At 41.5% G+C, this 26,899-nt stretch overlaps 5 protein-coding genes across 12 annotated transcripts; 2 read left to right on the top strand and 3 right to left on the bottom strand.

Moving 5' to 3' along the window:
• Nucleotides 1–358: 358 nt before the first annotated feature.
• LOC135651875 (phosphoinositide phospholipase C 2-like) lies at nt 359–6,550 on the bottom strand. Its single transcript, XM_065172439.1, has 9 exons — nt 6,080–6,550; nt 4,218–4,414; nt 2,724–2,859; nt 2,400–2,639; nt 2,048–2,286; nt 1,707–1,824; nt 1,181–1,333; nt 985–1,071; nt 359–776 (listed from the first exon to the last, which is right to left on the bottom strand). The coding sequence occupies exons 1-9, from the start codon at nt 6,395–6,397 to the stop codon at nt 483–485; spliced, it is 1,782 nt and encodes a 593-aa protein (XP_065028511.1). The 5' UTR covers nt 6,398–6,550; the 3' UTR covers nt 359–482.
• A 1,195-nt stretch (nt 6,551–7,745) lies between these two features.
• Nucleotides 7,746–14,759, top strand: LOC135651346 (lipid phosphate phosphatase gamma-like). Of its 6 annotated transcripts, none has more exons than XR_010501841.1 (4): nt 7,751–8,404; nt 8,483–8,699; nt 11,882–12,014; nt 12,816–13,169. XR_010501841.1 is itself a non-coding variant. In XM_065171396.1 (3 exons), exons 1-3 carry the CDS (start codon nt 7,934–7,936, stop codon nt 11,903–11,905), a joined length of 624 nt encoding a protein of 207 aa, XP_065027468.1. In that variant the 5' UTR covers nt 7,746–7,933; the 3' UTR covers nt 11,906–12,187. The 6 variants fall into 6 exon arrangements, 4 of the variants coding, with proteins under 4 accessions (XP_065027468.1, XP_065027467.1, XP_065027466.1 ...); XR_010501840.1 differs by having other exon boundaries at nt 12,717–13,169; XM_065171396.1 differs by lacking the exon at nt 12,816–13,169 and having other exon boundaries at nt 7,746–8,404; nt 8,571–8,699; nt 11,882–12,187.
• A 472-nt stretch (nt 14,760–15,231) lies between these two features.
• Nucleotides 15,232–18,543, bottom strand: LOC135651345 (elongation factor 1-alpha-like). Of its 3 annotated transcripts, none has more exons than XM_065171390.1 (3): nt 18,402–18,543; nt 16,564–17,030; nt 15,232–16,283 (listed from the first exon to the last, which is right to left on the bottom strand). In XM_065171390.1, the coding sequence occupies exons 1-3, from the start codon at nt 18,502–18,504 to the stop codon at nt 15,402–15,404; spliced, it is 1,452 nt and encodes a 483-aa protein (XP_065027462.1). In that variant the 5' UTR covers nt 18,505–18,543; the 3' UTR covers nt 15,232–15,401. The 3 variants fall into 3 exon arrangements, with proteins under 3 accessions (XP_065027462.1, XP_065027464.1, XP_065027463.1); XM_065171392.1 differs by having other exon boundaries at nt 16,564–17,058; nt 18,402–18,497; XM_065171391.1 differs by having other exon boundaries at nt 16,564–17,047; nt 18,402–18,488.
• Nucleotides 18,544–20,855: 2,312 nt separating this feature from the next.
• Nucleotides 20,856–22,064, top strand: LOC135651040 (LOB domain-containing protein 1-like). The gene is made up of 2 exons (XM_065170823.1): nt 20,856–21,420; nt 21,499–22,064. Exons 1-2 carry the CDS (start codon nt 21,010–21,012, stop codon nt 21,850–21,852), a joined length of 765 nt encoding a protein of 254 aa, XP_065026895.1. The 5' UTR covers nt 20,856–21,009; the 3' UTR covers nt 21,853–22,064.
• A 2,133-nt stretch (nt 22,065–24,197) lies between these two features.
• On the bottom strand, nt 24,198–26,867 carry LOC135650701 (tetraspanin-3-like). The gene is made up of 2 exons (XM_065170247.1): nt 26,151–26,867; nt 24,198–24,735 (listed from the first exon to the last, which is right to left on the bottom strand). The coding sequence occupies exons 1-2, from the start codon at nt 26,823–26,825 to the stop codon at nt 24,391–24,393; spliced, it is 1,020 nt and encodes a 339-aa protein (XP_065026319.1). The 5' UTR covers nt 26,826–26,867; the 3' UTR covers nt 24,198–24,390.
• Between the last annotated feature and the right edge of the window lie 32 nt (nt 26,868–26,899).

The raw sequence follows: 26,899 nt of genomic DNA, 5'->3' as shown, positions 1-26,899 counted from the left end.
GAGGAGCACTATGGGCGTAGGACAAGTAAGGGGGCAACAACATGTTCTAATAACTTTCCTCTTGTATTTTTCTGCTGGACAGGCATCGGGAATTCTGTGCCGTGATTAGTGCAAACTTTGCTAGTTGTTAGAACATGAATGAATAGATTCTGTCTCACACATCAAGAAATATGTGATGATTTATTTATTTATTTTTGACAAGGTCAATGTTTTAGTAGAGGATTGGAAAATGTGGAGAATGAAATTCCACATTCACTAATTACCAATGACAGTTTAAATATGATCGAGTCAAACCTCGGATGACTTGACAAGAACTTCGATAAGGCATCGCAAACATCACATTACGCAGACTAGTAAATTCAACTCAAGCCGGAAAAAAATGATTATGATAAGACATTATATTACAACACAACATCCACAACCTTGACAGATTTAACAAGTATTGAAAGAACACAGGCGCAATATACAATCCAACAATAATATTATGCAAATTCAAATCGCATGAGCAGTTTTACGGATTTAAACTTCATTCCTTTGCGGTCCAAAAGTGGCACAGCTCGGATCCCTGGTTTCAACTCTGATACGGGTAAGCAATTCTGTCCAGCAAAGTCATCCTTCTCGGACATATCATATTCATGTACTTCGATCCGCAGCACAGCCAGTTCAGGCACAGTCAAGGGGAAAACAAACTCTTCATCCCACACAGGAATCCAGTTATCCTCTATTGCCTTTGTTTTCTTCATCGTGGTATCGGCTGGAACTCCGGCTATTCCCACCTGTCGAAGGATAACCATTTGCTTATTGCTTTTCATATTTAAACATCCCAACAATTAAGTATGCAACTAAGATCAATGAAGTCAAACAATTGAAGTATAAATATACAGGATACAAGGAAGTGATTGGTACATCACCACAATGAAAGCTAAGAAAAACATGGTGGTATGCATGAACATGGAGTCAAAGCAGAGATTATTGTATCATTACCCTGGTATAGAAATCTGGAGGGGAGTATGGATCAAAATGAGTCTTTTTGAAGTCCATACTCCAACCATCTCCCATGTATACTTTGACCTGTAGAAAATAAAATAACACAATAAACAACCTGAAATCCAGTAAAAGTGAAAACAGAAGCATAGAAAGAAATCCAGAAGTGGTTCCACCAACAAAAAGTGATTCACACCTTCAAGGTTTTCTTTACAGGTAATATTGCTTTAGGATCAAAAACCTCATTATTTGAACCAGTACTCAGCAGGAAATCAGGCTTCTTTACATATCCACATCCTCCATTGGCTTTATAGAATCCATGCATCAACCATAGTGATCTTCCATATCCCTATCAAAAGAAACATAAAATTATGACAGGTACAGAAAATATTAGAACACAAAAAACTCACCATAGGTTGTACGGTGGCATCAAAGGCATGCTTGGTACATTATTGGTCAGTTACATATATACATTTGCTAAGTTGGGAAATAAATACCTAACTTGTTCCTGCACTCAGGAATCTTTTTCCAAGTCTCAGAAAGAAGATGGTGAATTTTGCATCACATGAGTCTTTAATCAAATTCAGAGGTGTTTGTTCAGTTACTCCAGAAAACAAATCATAAATTCCTAACTTCTCAAAATTGTGACTTAAAAATAAGAATCTAGATTAATAATAAAACTAGAAAAGTCAATGAGTATACCAAAAATGTCCCAAGCTCACCTGCATATTAAAGGCAACCATCTGAGCGCCATGAATCCAGCCAACAAATGGATTGTAGTTAGAAGAAGTAAAACGTGTACCCTTTGGGTATATCCGAAGTAGATTTCTCTGAGTAAACCTACAAAGAAAAAAACACATCAACAAACTGCAAGCAATTTTTATGAGAAGGAAAGATGACATCAAGCTCAGGAAACATGTGTAATTCACATGGAAACGAAAATATTTTTAGATTTTCTTTTGTCTTGATGTATGATAGCTAGTCCTTTATCAACAATAAAAAAAAAAGGATCTACTAGGTTATCCAAACAAACTTTTTGAAATAGAAACATGAAAAAACATGCCTTATCAAGTCTGCACCATAAGATGCTGTTGCCTTTGCAAGTTCTTGTTCACTCAAACTGAGACGCCTTACTTTTTCTTGATCAACTTTTAATGCTTCAGTTATATGACCCTTGGGCTTTCCAGCTCGAATAGTGATAATGCGTTTATATTCAACTGGTGAACTTTGTCGGACTTTCTGGTCATCATTGTCATCATCATCATCATCACTACCACCACCATCATCCACAACATCTTCATCCTGATTGGTTTCAGTTTGACCATTTTGATTATGATGGAGGATTATATTTCAAAGAAATTGGGATTTTCTAGCCATATGGTGAAAAAGGAATCACGTTACTAGAAATCGAGTACCTTATCAGCACATTCAAGCTCGGTTTGAAGATCAGGAACCTCCATTCCCCATGCTTCATTTGATTCCTGCACCTTTTTGGTGTCACCATCGTTTTCCTTGACATTCTTAGCTTCAAGATACTCTTTTGGTGGTTTGGTGGAAATAATAATTCTTTTCTTTAAAGCTTCGGGTGATAGGAACTCTTTGGGAGACTCTGAGTCAGGGTAATATAGCATGTCTCCAAATGTTTCGATGACCATCTAAATAAAAAAGATTCACTTTACAGCTGCAACTTTATCTAAGAAAATCATTAGTAATTTCCACTATGCAAAAAAAGAAATTACCTCAGCTACTTTAGCCTGAAGATCAGGAGTAAGATGGTCCTCCAAAGTTATGATAACAGGATATGGGGATGTAGAGAAGGCATACTCCTTGATGGACCTTAAGCATTTAATAAGTTCTACAGGAGAAGTTAAAGTCCTGCAAAGCTAAAATAATACAATCAGAAAGAAATAATGAAATAATTATAATGCATTATTAAGCTCAACTTGGTTGATCTCTGGTAACCAAAATGCAGAATTCAGTGTTTTATTTTCATTAAGGTCCATGTGCAGCAACAAGCAGACATCATCATGTTCAAATAAGTTATCGATAATGATGGGGAAACACACAAGAATCATTCTAAACATGTCTTGCTGTTCATCATAGGTCCACTTTGATTAAACTTATATGCACAAAGAAATTAACTAAAAATTTCATTCCACTAGTAATCCAAGAAAAACTATGATCCACAGCCCAATATTTAAGTGGGTGGTGCTTGATGACAATAATGATCCTGCTCCCTAAAACATTATAATTGGCACTACTTGCATTCCGAAACTATCCTTCCATCGATGTCGATATTGGTTTTCTTGTTATATATGTCATGGTCAGACAAAAACCATCTCCGCTGAAAGCTTTATGTGGCAAATATCTCTAAACAAATTGCTTTAATAAATTTCCAAATTATGGTGCATTCTAAATAAAACAATCTTACTTAAATGGATCCTTTGCAAATGCCAATTGACAAGGAAGGTAGTCCTAAGATTATGTAGAGCACTAATTGAAATATACTTGATAGTTATCAATAACTTTTGAGGTGCCTATATATATCCATAGATTTCTTTAAAGGCCTTCACCTTATGATGATTTCATTTCCAACTATTATCACTAAAATCTTCCAGGCAATACATTATTAGTTTCATTTGGAAATGTCTCTTGTAATCAGATATTGTTGCCTGTTAATAGGCCGACATCTGTTACTGAGCGACATACAAATAAAATGCATGGACCGAATTCGGCCTAGAAAGAGTTTCAAAATTTTGTTGTTTTGTTTGCTGAACCAGGTTCAATAGTTATCTAAATTCTTTAGATCTTTCTCTAAAGTGACTCTGAAACAATCTCTTACATTTCAACTCAAAAAGCGAAAGTTAAAATTGACAAATCGCCTAAGTGCAGCAAGGGGAGTGATAACAGAGACTTGATATAGTAAGGTAGTGTTGGATAAAGTAGCTAACCACGTATCAGGTAACTTTGTTTAGAGATACAAACAGATACCAGAGAATCAGGTTCTACTTAAGTATGCAATTAATATTGTTACCAAATTAAGTAGTTTTTACACTGTCTTTAATCCAAAACACCTAGCTAACATGGACCTTTATAACTTTAGTTCATGCTCTAGTTTCTCTAGATATACCTGTAACTCTAGTGTCAAAACAGGACAAGACAATAAGAGTTTGAATGATAGATTAAGAACCTATTTAGTCAAAATTATGAGATTGAGGGCATTGTTTCATTACCTCCCATGAAGAATATCAATGTTATCTTTGGTAGCATTTGGCCACATATCTAGCTCAATTACTCTCACACCATTCTGGAGTGCTTTTATAATTGGGACATCACTGCAATCACTGCTGAGCTGGTTTCCAGTCAAATATGAATTATGCCCTGTGTAGATGTAATAATGGGACAATGGAGCAGTCATATCTTGGTGAACCTGTTTATATAAAAAATTATGTAATATTAGTTCACAGTTAAAGTATGCAGTATCAGTTTTCAAGAGTTCAAAAATTAAATGGAAAAAAGTATGTTTCCAAGTATACAACACATGGAAATTGCTTTTTGTACTAAATAAACATCTGATGTTATACTATGAACAAGACATCCAGTATCTTTTATAAAGTAAGCCTCAAAGCAAAGGCAGAACAGTGGGAAACAAGAACAATTTTGGTTAACAAAACTACTTGCACTCCTCATGTTGCAAAAAAGAAAAGTGGGATCACATCAATTTTGTCAGCGTCTCTGAGGAAATGGGAAAACAGACAAAATATGACTACTAACATAAGCAACTGGGACATAGGCCATAATTCAGATGATATAAAACACTTCCAAACATACATCATAATGGAGAAGGTTGCTTGATTCTAGTAAATAATCTAATTTTTGACATGACACAGAACACAAAAGTATGGTTGGAAACAAGAAAGATTAATGTTACGATTTGCAGTTTAAGCTCATGCAATAGAAAATAGATTTATCCAGCAATCTCAAACAAAAAAAAATGGAAAATTAACAGAAAACAGTTCCTGAAACAAGTGGGAAAAAAAGGATAAATATTCATAGGTAATGCCTAGGTACCATAATATTCCTCCCAACAGAAGATTTTTCAACTTACCCAACAAGCAAGAGATGCAGCATTACTAGCTCAAAGTCTAAGTGAAAAAAAGTCAATAATTAGTTGGGTGGGCATTTGATATGTATCAGACACTTGGATAATTGGTGTTAATATAGAGAGCAAATCAACACTCTTTATAACCCTTGCCCCAGACAAATTATGAGAACAAGAAATGTTACACATTAAAATTTGAACCAATCAATTAGCAAAACTATGCTACCTTTTAGTTCTTTGTATCAACCAGCCAATATCATATCCTTTTTCCTCACACATAGTATCATTAGTGCAACTACATATCTAGCCAAGAAAAAATTGCATGTTTCATGCTCATATATGAGAGAAATATATTATACAGTTCTTGACATACAGGTGAAAACTACTTAATTGTCCTCATCATGTGAACATCATAACTGCTAATTACCTGCCTCGTACAAATAAAAAGAACTAACTTGGATCCCTCTAGCTTTTTTTTTTCCTCTTTTCAGTGTCATATACAGTATGCCAGTGAATGTTGCCATATTGATTATGCAAGACAGTCAGGATTTTTCTTTTCCCATGACGTAAGTGTGCCAGATTCTGATAAAAGAGAAAATGACATGAGAGAAAAGGTCGTTTTCTCGATCGGATCAACTGACATTCACACAAAATATTACAATTCAAAATATTTTTGCCAAAGCATAATGTGGCTAAGCAAGCTTAATCTATACACATATGCCACATTGTGATCGACCTGATTCCTGAAACAAAGCAGTCATCCATATGTATATACATACCTACTGAGAGTTCCTATTGTCAAGTAGAAACAAAACCATGACAAAAGCAGATGATGAATTAATCGTCTTTTAGACAATCAATCAAACACCTAATAACACGAGAAAATATTTTTCAAGATAACTAAAAGAGACAAATTTGTTTATCTAACAGCGTGTCCAAAATTTACTAGGGTCCGGAAAGAACCCAAGGATCGCGAAGAATAAAGGAAGGTACCTGAGATCTGAGGGGAGGGTTGAGCTCCTCAGAAAAGAGGTAGTGATGAAAGTCATCTACGGTGAATACGGGTTTGAAGTGCTTGCGATGGAAAAGCTGCCGATGGCGGAGCTCGAGGGCCTGCTCCATGACCCGCTCAACGTCGGCGACGGCGGCGTCTCCCTGCGCCTCCGCCAGGAACCGGCGGAACTGGTCGGCGGTCATGTGCGTCCCGCCCTCGGAGTGGGCGTCAAAGGCGGCCCTCACGTCCGCCGGCGGTTGCGCCTCGCTCCACCGGAACTTCCTCGTGAAGCAAAAGCAGCATTTGTAGCTCCCCATCTCACCGACCTGACTGGGCTTTCTTCGGGGGTTTGGAGAAGAATATTGTGGTCGGGAACGGAGAGGAAAAGAGACTAAGTAGCGTCGGGAAATGGCAGCGTGTTAACCGTCGGAACGGCCGCCCTACCCGCGTGGTGGGCGTCTCCGTCGGAGTAATAATGATATGGATATTTACTGCTTTGTTTAATTATTTCCCCACATGTGATTTCCTATCGGCTCCAAGGCAGGGAACACATAACTCGGTACAACAAACATGGCCACATGTCCACGTGGCTATCTAAGAGACGAAGGCCCGACCGAGTGGAGGAAAACCGTGTTCCCTGTCTCTGTCTAGATAGGATAGCTCCGACCTTTCGTTTCGGGGACTGAGATGGGTTGCGGCTAGTCGCAGACAGCTGCGTTAGAACGCACCGGAGGGATCGCGACGGCGAGCCGCCGACAGAGGCATACGTCGTGATCAAAGTGAACGTGGACGGTGATCGAGCCGCACACGGCATGCCGTGATGGGAAAATTGTCGTGGCAAACAGTACTCCACGTAGCATGAAGCGGCGGGACACGGCGAGTGATGGCCACATCATAACGACCAATCGTATTCCGGCACGATATTTAAAGCACCGATTCTAACAGCGACTGCTCGTTTCCGATCATTAATCGATTAACGTACCGTCTAAGTTAAGGTAGCCCAATGGAAACTTCCATCCAAGGCGTGTTTAGGAACACATTTGAATTAGGATTAATGCATATTTTTAAATAGAAATTAATATTTAATAACTTTTAAATTATATTTGACTGAATATTATATTATAAATAATCAAATACCGATATTATCTCATGATAGCATTAAAATTTTAAAATATATTTACTAATTAATTTAAATAAAAATATTTATTTATCTTTAAATAAATATTAAAACACTAGAAATGTAAATTTATCAGAACTTTTGAAATATAATTTTACCAAATAATACTTACATTAATACATATTAAAAATATAATTTGTAATTATTATTTATGAAATACTATAAATATTTTATAATGGTACAGTCACTCAAATATTTTTCTTTAATTATATATTAAAATATAAATACGTTTCAAACGCAACGTTAGTCCATCCTCAACTTGCTTATTCTTACTTCGGTGACTACATTATTTTTGATATGACACATTTGTCATTTCAAATATCGACATTTTTCTATATATACCCTCCGGTTGAGTTCCAACATGTGGATCATATCAATCATGATGGTCTGTAATTACAATCAGACGCTTGCGGACTTTTTGAAATTTGACTATGGGCGGTGAGTAGATCCAAGATGACAAGAACGAGCAAGATGATGGCGAACTTGATAATTTTGATGACATTTGGTAACGTACGCGTTGAACCCGGAGACCATCCACGATCCTTACAAGCACGCCACACGCATCCACGATCAAAAGGTCGAACACCTTCCTTCCTTCGTTCCGCCCTCGGCCGCCGCTTGCCGCCCGCCGCCCGCGGATCCAGTACCTCGCTCTCGTACCGTCGCCACTGGGGAAATGGAGGACGCACCGGCCGCGGCGCTGAAGGCGGTTACATTGACCCACGTCCGGTACCCGCGGGGCGACTCCCTGGGCCACTTCCTGGCGTGGGTGTCCCTGATCCCGGTCTTCATCAGCTTTGGTGGGTTCATCTCCCACTTCATCTTCCGGCGGGAGCTGCAGGGCCTCTGCTTCGCCCTCGGCCTCATTATCTCCCAGGTCATCAACGAGCTCATCAAATCCTCCATCCACCAGTCCCGCCCCTCGTCGATGTGCGCCGTCCTCGAGGTCTGCGACTCCCACGGTTGGCCCTCCAGCCACTCGCAGTTCATGTTCTTCTTTTCGACCTACTTTTCCCTCCTCTGCCTCATCAACGGCGTCGGCGTCTCCTCCCCCAGCTCTAGACGCATCATCGCCCTCCTCCCGTGGCCTTCCGCCTTCCTCACCCTCTACTCGCGCGTCTACCTCGGCTACCACACCGTCCCCCAGGTGGCACCCGCATCTCTCGGATCAGCCCAGGATTTAATCTTTTGTGTGATAAGGGGAATGATTTGATTTATCGGTCAGGTGCTCGCGGGATCGACTCTGGGGCTGCTGCTCGGGGCCGGGTGGTACTGGATCGTGAACACGATGCTGGTGGACTTCTTTCCGGCAGTGGAGGAGAGCGCGATCGGGAGATTCCTGCACATCAAGGACTCGACGCACATCCCGAACGTGCTCAAGTTCGAGTACGACAATGCAAGGGCTGCCAGGAAGAAACCAGCCAAGGATTGAACGAACCCCTGTACATTGCTGGATTCTTTGTTCCTAATCTTTTAATTCTCTTGGTAGTCATTTATATACTTTGCTGTTTCTTGTTCTTACTCTTGAAAGTTTTTAGGGCTTATATCATTGGGTTGTGACAATGACTCTTTCGTTCTACAATCAAATATTCATTCCTTTTTGCACAATACTCAATCTTGTTGATTTTAGGTAATGGAAATATTGATTGTTTTTCATAACAACAACAACAACATAAGTCCCAACTATTTGGGATCAGCTATATGAATTTTTTGTTGCCATTATGATCTGTAAAATATCATCTATTTAGTTAAGTTCAGAATATTTAAATCTTTATTTATAGTTTTTATTAAAATCTTTTTAGGTTTTCTTCTACCTCTTCTCGTACCATCAATATTAAGTATTGCACATCTTCTGATTATCGCCATCGGTTGCTCTTCATAAGACCGTCTTATTTCAGTTGACCCTCCACTATATCTTATTTAGTTAAGTTTAGTGTACTTAAATCTTTATTTATAGTTTTTATTAAAGAATTTTTAGTTTTCTTCTACCTCTTCTCGTACCACCAATATTAATTATTTCACTCATTTTGTCTACCACCATCGGTTGCTTTTCATAAGACGGTCTTATTTCTGTTGATCCTCCACCACATCTTCTTTGATCTAGCAAGTTTCAAGTGTCCACAGCTTATTGTTCTCTTCTCGGTTCACTCATTCACCTGGTAATTTTCTTTTGGTAAAAAAACCTGGTATTTTTCAATTATGGCAAACCTTGGACCTGATCTTCTGCAATCTAAAAATCTGATGATCAATTGATCATCGCCTCTGAACATACAAACATTTTTAATGTTTATGTGAACTATCATGTGCAAAATATACGTCTTTTCTTCCTATTGAATGCTTAACACTTCTAATTCTTGACAAAAAGATTGTTGTTTAGCTTAGGTTGATCTTATACTCATATACAGAGTTATAAGTTGATATTGTTGGAAGTAGCCCATGTTCCATAGTAGATGTAAAATAGAAATGTAAAATATTTATATGTACATGTATCTGATGAAGTATGAACAATAAGATAGACTGACACGTGGAGTCCTTTGAATTTATACTCAGACATTTTAGTTTATATAGAGTTGACATTTGTGTATCCATAGTCAGCTTTTGATATGCATAGTTGTTGAAGATCTTATGCTTAGAGTATCGATCACTAACAGTGAGATGGTGAAGAAAAAAATTATCAGAAGATACAGCATGTAGATCTCTTGCATAGTCTAAGGGGACTAAATTATTGAGAATTAAATAGAACTTTGGCAATAATGGTTCCAACAAGCCAGAATTTAGAAACCTGTATTTTTCCTTTTTTTTGACATACAATGATGATTGGACCCAATAGGCCCACTAGATCAAATAGCCCTGATATATAACGGGTTCTTGTCCAAAATGCTTAAACCTGTTTCATTATTAGTGAGCCCATGTAACCTTATATGCCATTATAATATCTCTCCTGCTTACAACTATGGGACTAATTGGAGCAGCACAATCTACCATATTCAAAAGGTTGATATCCTCAGTGATGCCTGACATATATCCTGAAATCATTTCCTATTAAGCAATTTGCGAGATCCATGGCAAAATGATGGCTCCAAGTCATGACTTGTATTATTTGGATTCCACAGATCATGTGAAATTGAAGAACAAGAACAACAACAATTATGACCAAACCAGTCTTCAGTTTATGCTGTTCCTTAGATTTTATTTTTAAACTTGGAGATTTCTTTGTTAATTAATGTTAGTCATCTAAACTTCATTGACCTTGTGATCGTTGTCAACTTCTCTCTTTCTTTTCCTGTTTTTCCGTTTCTAGTAGTTCAATATGCTTCATTTTGAGTCCTCACTCTTCGTTACATGTCTATGATGTGGTTGTTCAATATGCTCCATTTTGAGTCTTCAGTAAGTTTCATTGATTTGGGTGAACTTTTGGAGGAAAAGGATTTCAGGGGGAGAAAACGTGGGGCATGTGAACAAGGTTAGAGTCAGGTAGTATAGTTGTGTAGTAAAAGGACAGTTAGAGAGGAATTTGGTAGGCAATAACTTGACTTTTCAGTCTAACAAGGAATTGGAGATGTGGAGCTCAATTTATAATTGATGCTACAAGTAAATTTAAAATAGAGCTTAGAAGAAATGCTTTATCTACAATAGAACTGCATTTTCAAAGTTTTAAAAGAGAGCTTCTGAAGGGAATTAACACATGAATTAAAGTACTTGCATATACGTGAAATGATATCTCAGTTTCTCTTCCAAGGCCTTCGACCAAAGTTAGATTGTTTCTTTTCAAAGAAATACATTCATTGATAACGTAGTCTAAAATGGTAGACTGAATCGTTAGCATATGTAGATCTTAATACTGAAGGCATCTCAGAGAGTTGATCTCGGTTTGGTAGTTGCTGCATGTGCTTTGATGAAATTAATTTGTTTAAACCAACTAGATGCTTTTAAAAATATTTGGCTATTGTACTCTTGGCCTTTTCACTTTTCCTTAAATAATATACCAGTTTCTTTTTAACATCATGTAAATTGAGTTACCTCTGTGAAAGTGCATCCTCGATGCTGCATATATATATGTAAAGATCTGTAAGGCCATATCTTGTGAAATTTTCATGTGGCTAATGTTCATCGGCTGTGTTGAACAACTCGTTTGCAAAGACTCGATTAGTGATTATTCTGACTGTTTTTACTTGTATGTAACCTTCTTGTCAATGATTGATGAATATAAAAGTGATGACGATGAGTCCAAGTAATTGAATCCTTCCAAGTATTTAGGTCGCTATTCATTTATGGTGATGTTCATCATTGACTCCAGTAATCAAAACATCAGCTTGTGAATAGAAATTTTGATATAGTAATGACTCAAAACTAAATCATGTGGCAAGATGGTTACAAAAGCAATCAGCAGATGCTTTCTAGTGACAAAAATGTGTAGGAATTTACTTCAGCGATGAGAAAGTCTTGTGATGTGTGATTCTTAATATATAGATTAGCTGTAGGAAAAAGGACATCATGCTTGTTTTACGGACCAATATTTGTTAGAGCATAGGTATGGCAGTTGTGTCTTCCACCCATCTTACATATTTGAAGAAGTCTGGTCAGTAGATGTATCAGTTTAAATTGATTCACCTGGTCGGTGCAGGTTTATCTGTTGGAAAACGATTGAGATCAAACATGGCGTACAATATCCTGATTCCAGTATGAAGCCAGGCATACATGAACCTGCTGTCTCCAGAGGCATGTATAAAAGATCTTGAAAGATGATCTTGCTCCTGGTACTATTCTCCTGCTATCTGTTGCTTGTTAAGTCATTAAGATGAGACAATCATATTTTCGTAGGTTTATTCCGACATTGTTTTCCACTTGATGATAACTGCATTTGCACTCGATTATCATGAATATTTGTAATTTCAAATACTGTATAAATCTTTATCTTCAAAGTTCTTCACTACTGCATCAGTTGAGCATCTCCACCTTGGTCCTCCAAGAGAACACCAAACACACAGTAGTTCATGCCCAACATTCTTTCCTGAAATTGGGATTTACTAAAATTACATCAACTTATACATGAAACTACTTAGCTCATTAATGTGCATATATATATTACCCAATGTTGAATATACTTAATCCTACTGTACTTTGCATTCTTCAGCATGAAACCAGCATTTGTGGTCATGGACATATGGTTGTTTTGATTCTCATATTTCTATGGCTTATGCACCTCATCTAAATGAACAATTGAACTGATGATAAACATGGGAGAGCTGTAAGAGCTCATACCCGTCCACAAAAAATGAACTCAAAATAGGTATAAAGAAAGTTTATGATGGATGTGCTGGACATTGGATCCTCTTTTGTCCATCTGATGCATCTCTGCTGTGCCAAATTCTTCGACTCCCATTCCCATGCATGTCTACAATTTTTTTGTTTTGTTTTTTGGCACCATTACGTGATGCTGATTTCTGATTATTTTTCAGACATGCATACTACCCTAACTACTGAGGTTTGGCACAAAATTTGATGAAAGGGATTGGCATGGATATATTGACTTGAAATTTCTGACCTCTTTCTTCCAGATCTTGTTTTCAGTGGGGTAAAACTACCTGATCAGTATCAGGTCATACTGGGGAAGAGTGAGTCACGTGCTACAGAGTGACACTTCACGTGCACAGATGCAAATAGATGCATTCAATGTGATGGGGGAAGTGCTGATGGGGAGTGCAGTGGTAGGACCTACATGAGTTCCATGTGAACCCATACGCGCACCATGTGCCACATTATTAGTAGTAGGTCATGTAATCCATCTTATTAATATTGCTATAATACATTATGATTTTTCACATCATGTATAAAATAATAGTCATCATACAAATAATACTCTCTCTAGCAATCATTATACATCCAACAAGCTATAATGTTCCAGTTATTTAGGGTTAAGTTTTGTGGTATTGATGGGACTTCTTGCATATAACCTTATGATCCATTCATTATGCATTTTTGGATGATAATTGGACGGATTTTGGAAACCCTGGCAACATTCTCCGTTTTATGATTTCTCAATAGCGTTTTCTTTTTCATCTAATATATACATTTTTTTTTTCAAGGCATTAGAGAAAATTTTGAAAAAGAGGTATTTCTTTTTTTTAAAAAAAAAGTTAATTTTTTAAATAAAAATCGTTTTATAATAATTTATCTATGTATTAAAATGTTATATTCATATACATTTATATATTTATATATTTGAGTGATGTGTGTTGATGTAACGGTTTATGAAACGGGTTTGAAACCGCTACAATTACCGTTATTTTGAGGCGGGGAACGATCACATGATCGCATGCACAGACCTCCGCGGCCTACGCCAATATATCCGTTCCTCATGTCCTGTTACCCAAACAAGGCAAAGGCGAGGAGGAGGCAAGCAAGATGATGAGGACGGCGGCCGCCATGGTGTCGTCGAGCCCCGGCCGGGAGAAGCTCCCGGCCCCGGGCCTGGCCCGGAGCCGCGGCCGCCACGCCGGTCGCTCCAGCCCAATGTTCAGCTCCCGCAGCAAGAGCGTGGGCCGCTCGTCCGAGGCAGCGCAAGCGGCCCTGGCGGCGGCGGGGGAGGAAGGAGAGCCATCTTCACCGAAGGTGACTTGTATCGGCCAGGTTCGAATCCGGAACAAGAAACCGGCGCAGCCCGAAACGCCTCGGCCGAAGGACCCGAAACCGCCCTGCCAGTGCTTCCACAAGGCCTTGCTCTGCAGTCTTTTCCCGGCTCGGAAGAAGCCCAAGGGCGGCGGAGGGCGGTCGCTGTGGCGGAGGTGGGTGCCCCTGGGCGGCCGATCTGGCGGGTACCAACGGCGGGAACCGGATTCGCCAAGAGCGCCGCCGCTGGAGTTCATCGTAATAAAAACAGACGAGGGGGACGAGGAGGCGGAGGCGGAGGAGCACGAGGAAGCGACGAGGGTGTTCGTGGCCTCGGCGCCGCCGAAGAACGCGCTCCTGCTGATGAGGTGCCGATCGGCGCCGCACAACAGCGCGACCTCGCTCGCCACCAGCACGCGGTGCGCCGTCTCCTCGCTTCCGGAGCACCAACTGCCCCCTCCGCCGGCGTCTGCACGCGGAGACGAGGCGGAGAGCGGCCATACCGAACTGAGGAAGAAGAAGAACAACAAAAGTAACGAGAGGTGGCGCGACCTGGCGGCAGCTGCGGCGGAGTTGTCGGAGGTGGACGAGGAAGAAGAGGAGGATGAGGAGGAAGAGGAGGCGGCAACGGGGTCGGAATCGCAGCGGCCACTGGTATTGACGCGAAGCAGGTCGGAGCCGGCATGGAGGAGGAGGAGGGCGGCGTAGACGTCAGCGAGCACCACCGGGAGCTCATTTGTCGCTTTGCGTTTCTTTACTGTTGTTCTCCGTTCCCATTTCTATTTCTTTTCTTCTGCTGTCTCTCGCTGGAATCCGATGTATGAAGCTGCTGTCAATATAGACTCTGTAAAGAGAACCAATGTAAGCCATGACTTACTTTCTTCCTTCCTCGAGATCTCTGTGTTCGTGACAGTTGAAGAAGATACAGACAAGAGAGAGAGAGAGAGAGAAGGGGGATGCTGTCACTGACACTGACAAGAAGCAGCAGAAGTGGCAGGTGTTGGGAGGGAATCTAATGGCGGCCATGGGGAAAGCAGATTAATGCGAGTTCTTACTACTCGACACGCGCACGGGCATAAGCCGAAGGGCAGTATGGGTTGGTTCCAAGACCAGAGAGGTTGTCGGGCCGAACTGGACTCGATTCATCATTGAACTCATCGATCGAGTCTAAATCAAGAAATGTTGATCCATTTGGTTCAGAAAAGCATATGATTGCTGAATCGAAATATGCTATCTGGTCTTATCACCCAATCCTACAATATTAGCAGAAAGCAGCATCAAACAACATGTTACATTCTGATAGATACCACTTGTTGATGATAAGCTTTGAGATCGAATCAAAGATCAACGATTTTGGTGATGAAGTTCTGCAAGATAATAAATATATGATAACAAGGAAAACATATGTCCCAAAACAATAAGCCTCGAAATCAGCATAAATGACAAAAAGGTTCCTAAATCAAACACACTTGCAAACAACAAATTGGGAAGTCATAGTACACTCTTACACTCTGATAGAAAAGGGTCGTGAAAACTCATTTCTTCTTGGCAGCAGCCTTGGTGATCTTAGCACCTGTGGGATCCTTCTTCTCGACGCTCTTGATGACACCGACGGCCACTGTTTGCCGCATGTCCCTCACGGCAAAACGACCAAGCGGTGGGTATGCAGCGAAGGTCTCCACAACCATGGGCTTGGAGGGAATCATCTTGACAAAACCAGCATCGCCATTCTTCAAGAACTTGGGCTCCTTCTCGAGTTCCTTTCCTGACCTCCTGTCAATCTTGGTGAGGATCTCGGCGAATTTGACAGCAATATGGGAGGTGTGGCAGTCCAGAACAGGGGCATAGCCATTGCCGATCTGACCAGGGTGATTCATGATAATGACCTGAGAAGTGAAGCTGGCAGCCTCCTTCGCAGGATCATCCTTGGAATTGGATGCAACAAAACCTCTCTTGAGATCCTTGACGGCAACATTCTTGACGTTGAAACCGACATTGTCACCAGGCAAGGCTTCCTGGAGGGCTTCGTGGTGCATCTCAACCGACTTAACCTCAGTCGTCAGCCCAGTGGGACCAAAGGAAACAACCATACCAGGTTTGAGGATACCAGTCTCAACTCGTCCAACTGGCACGGTGCCGATGCCTCCAATCTTGTACACATCCTGGAGAGGGAGACGAAGAGGTTTGTCCGAGGGCCTCTTTGGCTCCTGAATCATGTCGAGGGCCTCGAGAAGGGTCGGGCCCTTGTACCAGTCCAGGTTGGTAGACCTCTCAATCATGTTGTCACCCTCAAACCCTGAGATGGGAACAAAGGGTATCTTCTCTGGGTTGTAGCCTACCTTCTTGAGGTAAGAAGAAACTTCCTTCACAATTTCATCATACCTAGCCTTTGAATATTTGGGGGTTGTTGCATCCATCTGTAATGTGGCATTACGGAAACTCAAAATTGTCAAATAACAGAAGTTTGCAAAATAATCCAGTTTAGAGAGAAAGATAAGCAGAGCTTTTAGACAAAAAGGTTTTCATCAAAGTGCTGGAAAAGGAACATAAATTCAAATGTAAGAATTAAGAAGAGACGGCGTATCAGAGAACAATGGAGATACAACTGATACAATTTAAACTAGACAAGTAATTCCAAATATGATTAACAAGAGAAAGATGAGAAATATGTTTCACCGAGTGGCCAAAGATGTTTACCTTGTTACAACAGCAAATCATCTGTTTGACTCCAAGAGTAAAAGCAAGCAATGCATGCTCACGAGTCTGACCGTCCTTGGAGATACCAGCTTCAAAACCACCAGTGGTAGAGTCGATGATAAGAACAGCACAGTCAGCCTGGGATGTTCCAGTAATCATATTCTTGATGAAGTCACGGTGTCCAGGAGCATCAATGACCGTGCAATAATACTTGGTGGTCTCAAATTTCCAAAGAGCAATATCAATGGTAATTCCTCTTTCACGCTCCGCCTTAAGCTTGTCAAGAACCCAAGCATACTTGAATGACCTCTTGTTCATTTCTGCAGCCTCCTTTTCAAACCTCTCGATCACACGCTTGTCAATGCCACCCAACTTGTAGATAAGATGGCCAGTGGTGGTCGACTTCCCAGAGTCGACATGACCAATGACAACAATGCTTATGTGTACCTTTTCCTTACCCATGGTGCCTGAATGGAAGAAAACACTATAAAAGTTCTAAAGAAGTATTAGATAGGAAAAAAACGAGCATCTAGAAGATATAAGCACATTCAAGAAAAACACAAACTAGGTGCTTGTTGAGGAAAAAACACAAACAATAAGTGCGAAGAAAACATGTAGTATTTGGTCCAAATCCTAAAGGAAGGTGACTCGTCATCTTAAAGACTGACTTGAATAAGGCAAATCATGAAAACTACAGAATTTAATTGATTGATGCATCCAAAAAAAAGGGAAATGAAGGATATGAGAAAGAAGACAGTAAACAATGAAGAATGCATAAGTTACCATCGCAAATCATGACCAAACCAAGAGCCCAGATGATAAAAGTAAATGTCAAAATTACCATAGCAGTACAACATGGAAATATAATAAGCACACCAGAGACCATGACTTCTATTGGTCTAGTTCTTCAATCCATACATTAGAAAAAAAAATGAACAGACAAATTTTCAAGATAGCATAGACAACTTTTCGAGAAGTGTTACTTAAAGATGGCTACCAGAAATATGAGGAGCTTATGTACCCTAAATTTTACATAAACTTCAAGGATGTCCATTCCAGGACAAACAAAGAAATAGAAAAAAATTACTTTTAAATTTATGTCACAAAATGATTTGAACTTAATATGAAAAAGACAAAAAATGGATAAAATTCAGATTGTTTACTTTCAATGGCACAACGGATGTATAATTCCCAGCATTTCACATGTTTCATTCCATTGCACATGTGAGATTAGGACAAAATACCAACTCCTAAACCAGTCACAAAACAATCAAGCAAAGTATACAATGGACGCATTGCTGCCAACATGTCAGGGAGAAGGATATCCTGAGTCAACCAGGAAGCAACTCAGAACATGAAATCCACTCGATCGAGTATCACTATATGCCTCCAGGACAAAGCTACTAAGAAATACTCAGTTTAAGTTACTCGTAGCTGAAAGCAGAGGCAAATAATCCCGATACCAACTTATATGATTAAAAGTATGAGAACGTTATAAAGTATAATAAAAGCGATAAAAAAAGACTATTTTTTTCCTCGTAATGTATTTAAAGAACATTAAGACCGTCCATCACCAACAGCAACAATAGCGCCATGATAGAGGCAGTCGAAACGGGCGACTCAATAGACGGGATCTCATAACACTTGCAAAAAAGTGAAAATTGCAACTTTAAGATCAATAACCAAATTATACATCCCAGAATCTGGAAATGGAAGAAACAAAGCCTCTGATCGTTGAGCAACTGATCATAACACAGTTAGCTTAGTCCAAGACCTAACATCAAGAACACAAAGAGTGCAGTTACTAAGGATCATAAGAAAGAGACGATAAAACTCACCGGACAATGCTCTCGAGAAGATAAGATTGGAGCACCGAGAGCAAAGAAACAACAGACGAGCGACCGGCGCAGGAGGACGGAGGCAGGATGCCATCCAGCCCATCTTATACAGCGATCTCCCAAGCCAAGACTAGGGTTTCTATCCTCGCCGTCGGATTGAAGCATCTGACGGTGATCGTTTGCGGTACTTACTGAGCCGAAGATTTAGATCGAACGGACTTTGTCCTACCACGTGTCTTTGTGTTTACGTGGAGCAAACGCTGCAACCCTTTCCCTGAGTAAGAAATAATAATAATAATAATAATAATACATATAATAGTATAAATAAACAAAACAAAATAATAATGATATTAGCTGAACAACAACACTATTGATTGAGTAAAGAAAAACCATCAAATTAAAAATCTTATGATTTTAAATGAATCGGTCTGAATTTAATTAGTCAGCTATTACATATAATATTTGATAATTTAAAAAGGATAAATTATTAGATTATAATGGACAAGAGATCAATTTGGGCTTTGGATGCCAACACCATGTAATTTATGCTTAGTATTGCTCGAAGCAACCAAACCCAACCCAACCCAACCCAACCCATTCAATCATTGTTTTCTTAGCCTCAGTTTAAGTTATTCATTTTTTTCAAAAAAAAAAAAAAAGAAGAAGATATTTTTCTTACATGTATATTTTGTTCACGTGGATTCGAACATGAGATATATTATTTATATAATAATTCATCAATAAAAGCTTCCAACTTATAAGAGTCATGGAACATTGACACACGTAGAAACGCTCTTACGAAGGTATAGCACATGAGACCTAATTAAGATTGATCTTAAATATAAGATTAATACACCGATTCCTTGTAACTACCACTAACATATGTTCATCTTATAAGAATCTAAGAAAGTCTATGAGTCGTATGTTTTCCTCACTACCATGTCAATGAAGTCCACGGTAGTATGATGATTAGCCGAGTTGGCTTTAACCGAGAGAGGTGCCGTCCAACCACTCCCAGTTGACACTCCGGTCCCTCTCTTCATCCAACGACAGCGAGAGCTAGACGGAGAAGAAGAAGAGATAAAGAGGTGGGAAAAGGGAAAAAGTTGTGTCATCATCACATCACACCAACCTGTCTGCATCAGAGAGAGAGAGAGAGAGAGAGAGAGAGAGAGAGAGAGTTGCTGGAAATCGAAGAAAACGCAGCAGAAGAAGATGATGGAGAAAAGCTTTACATGGCTGCTCCCCCTTGGCAGCATATGCATCCCAACCATCTCCGAGTCCAAAGCTAGTGGGGAACTGCTCAGATCCAAGCAAAAGATGGATGCCGTGTGGGGCTGTGTGCATGCAGATAGCATGGTTTTTGGATTTGATGTGCACTACACCGAAACAGTAAGCTATATTTTCCTTGATGTCCTCATGAAAAAGAAGAAGAAGACCACCTCATTCCGCCATTAATTATCATTCTCTTTGACCGAACAGTAAGGAATCGTCAACATAATAAATAGGAACTCCATCATTAACTCAGCTCTACAATGCTTTTCCCTGGTCAAGAGGCACTGCTGATGTAGAAGGCCCCTAATTTGACGACTGGATTAGCATGCATCTCTCATTCCAATACTTAATGACATATCCTTATGATTCATCTCCAGTTCATCATTGGATTCAAGTTGGTTGGCAGCATATCTCTAACCTTTTTCTCCACAAGGAAGATGAGATGGTGAATTGTGGTGTGGTGACTTCCATTGAATTCTCTTGACTCTTCGTTTCGGTCACAGGACTGCATTTTGCCTAACCGTCACATATTCAATGCATCGCAGAATATATGAGACTTCCCATCTCCAATCTCCGCTCTCCCCGACTCCCATCACATATCTTCCTCCGCAGTCTACGGTAAAGGTCTACGTAAGTCTTGTGTGTGGTAAGGAACCATACACAGACTTGAGAGCTCTACGTGCATGCAGCTCATGGATGAAGTCAGTCTCCTCACTGGAGAAGCAGGAACCCAAAATCTTTGGACGAGTTTCTAGATAGATAGATAGATAGATAGATGGATGGATGAATGCTTGATGCAGTAAATCATTTGATCTCTCACATGCATGGAAAGACTGGACATAGAATTCCTCCTTAAATTGAGGATTCTGAGGACAAGGAGGAGTGATCTCTGACGCACTTGTTCTAAGGTGAGTATAAGGTGGTCAATTCTGCTCGGTGATGACAGGGGTGGGTGCTGCCATGTGCACAAAGCTCTCATCTAACTGATGCTGACAACCACAACACCTGCCATCCTTCCTTCATGTTAGATTTAGTGTCAATCACAACCTGAGGAAAATATCATCATATGTAGATACGTGTACTGCTGCTTGTGGACAAGTATCAAATTTGTATGGATAAGATTGTCTCTCCTATTTTTCTCACTCTGTTGGGAGCAATACCAGCAGACAAGATAAGAAGCTTTAGATCTTGTTTGGCAATTATTGTACTGCAAAGACTAGCTGGTATTAAATTCAGATTATGGTTTCAGATTCAATCCGAAGGTTTCGTTTTTTTCTTCTGTCTCTGTTCACTCTGTGCCAGCTGAGACTCCACAGCAGCCCAGACTTCAACGATGCTGACCTCCATGGCGTCATGCTCTTCCGCCCTCGCTCTCTATATGTATTCCCCGGGACTCGAAGCAAGCCACCACCATCTCGACTCATTCCCTCCTCCCTCTTCCAAAGCCATGAAGTCCAGTGACCCCACCACCACCATCACTTCTAGCTTCCAACACTCCTCCTCCTCCTCCTCCTCCAACTCCTCCTCCCCTACATCTTCCCCCATCTCGTCGTCTCCTCCATCCCTTCCCCCGACGACCCCTCTGCCACCGGTCATTCACAGCCCCTGTGCCGCCTGCAAGATCCTCCGCCGCCGCTGCGCCGGGAAATGCGTCCTGGCGCCCTACTTCCCGCCCACCGAGCCGCTCAAGTTCACCACCGCGCATCGCGTGTTCGGTGCTAGCAACATCATCAAGCTGCTGCAGGTGAGCAATCCGCATCAACTACAAGATCTTCGACTCATCCCACCGCAAGATAACGTTAATGATCGCATGCGCTTGCAGGATCTCCCGGAGAGCCAGAGGGCGGACGCCGTGAGCAGCATGGTGTACGAGGCGAACGCCCGGATCCGGGATCCCGTCTACGGGTGTGCAGGTGCCATCTTCCAGCTTCAGAAGCAGGTGAACGAGCTCCAAGCGCAACTGGCGCAGGCGCAGGCGGAGCTCCTCAACCTGCAAGCCCAGCACAAGAACCTCATCGCCTTGATCTGCGTGGAAGTGGCTCAGAATCAGCAGGACCGCGCGCCTCGCTCCACCGACGCCCTCGCCGCCGGCAATTACCTGCTTCAGAATGATGCATACTTCCTCGATGAGATCAACCAGGAGGGCTCAGTTTGGGACGAACCCCTCTGGATATGACTCGAGATTGGACGAACACCTCAGTAGCAAATAATTCCTTAGTAATTAATCCCGTAGGAGATCGACAAAGTCGAGAGACATGAATGATGAGGAGGGAGAACCCATTCGTTGTTGTATCCCCTTGACACTACCAACAAGATCAGAGTTGCTTACTTACTTCATGTAGTCCTTTCAATTTCTACCATGTAATAATTCATGTCAATTTCCGTGAATTATGAGTTCCCCATCAACACGAGAATTTGATGTCGACAAGCTCGGAAGAGTCCTTCGTTTTCCCACTAACTTTAAATGACACAGGCAAAGAAAGTTCAAAGCTCGTAGACTTTCTTCATCACGCACCCATCTAGTGAGAACAAGGAGTTGGGTGCAAGTTCAATCCATCTTAGCTGTACAAAACTCCATGCAGATCTCCATTGACGAACCTTGCAACTAACACACACGCGCTTTAATGGTGTTTCTCAACAAAACAAATAACCTCTAGTGGGGAAGAGCAGGAAACGGTGGTACCTGAAACATTAGTCAACGTGTCAACATTGGTGAGTTAGGAGAGTAGGTTGACTACGGTATCCAATGTGCCAGCCGAGAGGCTGCGGTCAGCAAGTAGCCAAATGGAGATCGATACCGGAGGTTGACTGAAGATGAACCTCCAAGACAAAGAAGCCTCGGAACACAATACAAAAATCCTGCGAGAGTAGGCAAAGTCGCCACTGTATTGTCCGTAATTGCTCATTGTAGATTTGACCCCCGAAAGGTCCCACTGCTCACATAGTCAAAGCATCCATTGAAAAACCTACAAGGAGAAAAAAAGGAGTGCTTCAAAATCTAGTCTCATGTCTGCCTACTTCCTCCTTTGTTCCTCTGTGGATGTACCACTTGCGGGGGGTTCAATGGGAGTCGGTGAGAACACAATTTCCGGTAGCCTAGCGGAGAAGGTGGGGAGAGGAGTGACGACCAACTTCTAGTAATTGGCAGGTGGTCTTTAAGAGTTTTGAATTATAAGTAGATGTCCGGCCTTTTTGAGCGAAGTATTGATATATTGATCTCGTTAAATTTGAATCATCGATTCAAAATAGATTAATAACAATATAATGATGGTGATGTAATATATTTTTGAATCCAATTATGATGACTTCTTCTTCTTCTTCTTCTTTTTTTCTATTCTTATTATTTATTATTTTTCTATTATTTATGATGAGATGATGACATATGTAACATAAATCATTAGCTTAGAATGCTTAATCTCATGTCAATGATAGTACATTCATTTTTCCCATGTATGGTAAATTAATAGATAGTTTAAGTTTATGATTGGCATGTGGAAGGTTGTGTGTCATGATCATCTAGAGGCACAATGCACCACTTGGAATGGTGTCAATCCAGGGATAAACATCCATTTTATGGTACACATCATGTCACTTCATGTGAGTTCCGATGACTTCTAATGTCTCCACAGTGTGTATGAGCAATCAATGGAAATCTTCACAAACTTGTGAAGAAGTTTAGCATGGCAAACTTTGGGATACCAAATGGAAACTGGTCTCACAAAGGTCTCATCAGTCTCTGTCCAGGATTTGATGCTTGATCTCACGTCATGGAGCAGCTGTGACCTTTGGGGACATGGCAGATCCCTTTCTCACTCTGGAAGGAGCTTTCAGATGACTTGGTTTCTCACTTGCATCATGGAAACAAACATCAGACTTAGCAGAAGGCTGTTCTTCTTCTTCAGGTCTGAAGAACCACCATTCAACAACCTATAAAATGGTATCAGTCAGCTAAATTCGCGTGAGAAGGTGACTTGGATTGGAATCACATGACTCGCTTCAGATATCGAATGACTGCTACTATGCTACTCGACAGATATCATGAAGCATTTTATGGGATAGCAACGACTGAGTTCAGAGCATTTTATTGCTTCCATTTGCTCAGAACAGCCCTGTCTGTGAAAGGCCAGTCCCTTAAGAATCCACCTCGGGGCCCATTTGACAAGTACTGGATGTGAAGCATTTTATGGGATAGCAACGACTGAGTTCAGAGCATTTTATTGCTTCCATTTGCTCAGAACAGCCCTGTCTGTGAAAGGCCAGTCCCTTAAGAATCCACCTCGGGGCCCATTTGACAAGTACTGGATGTGTTCTGACACAATAATTAAGTCTAAGATTATGTATGATCTAGTTTGGATGTGTGTTTGATCCTCCCTATTTCCTACAATGTTACATATCTTAAGCACTAGACTGGTCATGCTGTTTGCAAGAACTTGTCATTCAAACTGCATCAGAAGAATCCAAAGTATGAGAGATGACATCTACTGTGATCTGAATGAACATACCTCAAAGAACAACTAGGTCTCACCTTTAGTCTTCTTGATTCATTCCCTTCACTCAAATTTCACTAAGATCGAATAGAAACATATTGTTCAGTGAACTGTCTTGTACTCGGAGAGGAGTAATTCGAATAACCTCTAAATGTACAAATGCAAGCAGATCCTTGTAAACCTGATGCTTCCATTGTAGAGGAAAGCAAGTAAACCCAACACCTGCTCTAAAACTGGAACCTGATTGGCCTAGCTTTGGTCATCCTGGTCGCTCCAAAGGCCTCGTTGTTGTCGACCCTTCTGGCATTCCTGTATGCAGCGCATCCGACGACATAGACGATGACAAGGGCGATGAGCATGATGACGTTGATCACTGAGACCTTCCTCCAGCTGTGCCTGAGGCTGGCCAGAACCCCGGCCTTGCACGAGTTGCACTGATAGCACAGCTGCTGCTGGTCGTTGCTCCACTGGATGCAGTCGGGGTCATCCACCGCCAACCCTGCCACCGGGTTCCAGAACGTCTCATTCACGTAGGTGTAGCCGCATGAGGTGGGCGGCTTGCAGCATCCAGACTACATCATCAATGCATCAAAGAAGTTGAGCCAATTATGCTTCACTTCATGTTCAGGTTCTAAGAATTTGTTTTTGCTATTAACTAAAAGCAAGGCCTATATTCACAATCATGCAAACAATTAGCAAAAACGAAGCTAATTCAGTAACAATTGACGAGAAGGGGCTTCCTAAGTTTCGAGATTAGCTCCATAAAACAATCCAGAGCGATGTACTCATGTTTCAGTAAGAATCAATGGATCAAAGAAGCTGAGCAAATCAAGGTTAGGTTTCCTGCTTTTTTTCAAAAGCTTTAGTCATTCCACGGATCAACATGATTCGCTTCATGTTTGGTTATAAGGATTTCTTCACCATTTACCATAAGCAAGGTCTATTCACAATCATGCAAAGAATTAGCAAAAGCAAAGCTATTTCAGTAAGAATCCACGAGGTTAGCTCTGCAAAACAATCTGGAACACTACACTCTTACCTTAATTGCTATGGTTATTATGGTGCTGAATTGGCACAGAACAAAGGTTGATGATGAGATAATCCAAGTGGAGTGATACAACAGCAGGACATGAAAAAGATCAAAGACGGCGAAACAGCCGGTGATGGTTGATGCCAGATATGTTGTTTTATGTCAAATCTACAGTAATACCGTTTGCAACTTGAACTGAACCGAGCCTTCTTCATGACAAATCCTGGATCAGGTAAAGAAGAAGAACCACAAAGAATCATAAACCCTCGGACAAGAGGTCTGAGTGCAGGATATGCAGGGAGGATTCGAGACCAAGTATGGCCTCCCACTCCATGGAACATGTGGTGCCGGGATTATTATGCTGTTGCAGGAGACAAAAGTCCTCCATGTGTCTCTTGGCTATTGGCACAAAGCTTGGGTCCCACAAGCAGTAGCATAGAAAAAGATCTCGGTCCTCAATCATGCAGCCATGGCGGTCACTTTTGTTAGTCGATAAATGAAGAAAAGACACCCCCTTCTTAATCGTTAGAACAAAGGAGAAAGAAAGAACTCATGTTTGCAGAACAGAGATATCATGATATCAATATGTAGAACAGAGAAAGCAGATTTCTCTTGGACAACAACTAATTTAGAAGCATTTGATGAGCATAAACAATAAACAACAGAAGAACCTTATTTTTGGCCTACTAATTACCGGTTGTTCTTACTCCAAAAGCATAAGCTTTCATCCATCAAAAGAGAGTTGTTTATAGGTACTAAGAATCAAGCAAGGAAATAGAAATCATAGCATAAAGAGAAGGAGCTTTTGGCTTAAAGTTGTCACCGTTAATGTTTTCTGCTGCTGAGAATTCAAATTTGTTTGGCCCAAAGACGCCATTTTTTTGCAGTCCCCTGTTCACAGACTGTTGCCCAAAAAGCAAACAGAGAAGGGCAAGGAAGGGGAACGCAAGCGGTTACCTCGATGGGGGATAGTTGCCTCTGGTAGAACATATCGGCGGACTCGGGCACCAGCACGCCGGTGGTGGGGTCGCGGACGTAGTGCGCCATGCCGGCGCAGGCGTGGCCCTCGCGCAGGCACGAGCTGATCTTGCCCCAGTAGCCGGGGTTGGCGACGCGGTCCCGGAGCCAGCCGGAGTAGTCGACGAGCTGGTACTCGAGGAAGGCGCGGTTGAGGACGACCTGGCCGCGGCCGCGGTCGGTGACGGCGAAGGCGAAGATGATGAAGCCGAGGAGGGCGGCCACGACGACGAACATGGCGAAGAGGTAGGCGCGGAGGAGCCAGGAGAGGCGGTAGCAGGCGCCGGCGAAGCCCATGAGGGAGATGACCATGATGGTGATGCCGATGATGATGAGCGGCCACTGCAGGAAGCGGAGGCAGTCGGTGGAGTTGGCCCGGGCGCTCAGCCATATACCGCCGCCCAGCACGGGGATCGATATCAGGAACGTTACAAAGTTGACGGCCCCTATCAGGCTTGTGCTCCCTCGAATCATCTCTCCTCCTCTCCTCTCGTGCAAAGGTGGTCTTTTTACCTTCCTCCTCTCGGTGTTCTGCTTCCATCGAAGTGGTGATGCAAAGATAAATATGAGTAGGGGAGGAGAGTAGCCATCAATGAAGTCATCATCATGTGGCATTCATGTGGGTTTGGGACTTACAGGTAGAGGGAGTTTGTGCCATGCCACACTGCCTCCTTTCTGCTCAGAGAAAG

The sequence above is a fragment of the Musa acuminata genome, chromosome BXJ3-10 (genome assembly GCF_036884655.1).
Source record: "Musa acuminata AAA Group cultivar baxijiao chromosome BXJ3-10, Cavendish_Baxijiao_AAA, whole genome shotgun sequence".
NCBI classification, from domain to species: Eukaryota; Viridiplantae; Streptophyta; class Magnoliopsida; order Zingiberales; family Musaceae; genus Musa; species Musa acuminata.
Note: the sequence above shows the minus strand (reverse complement) of the source record. Positions and strands in the feature narration are given on the sequence as shown.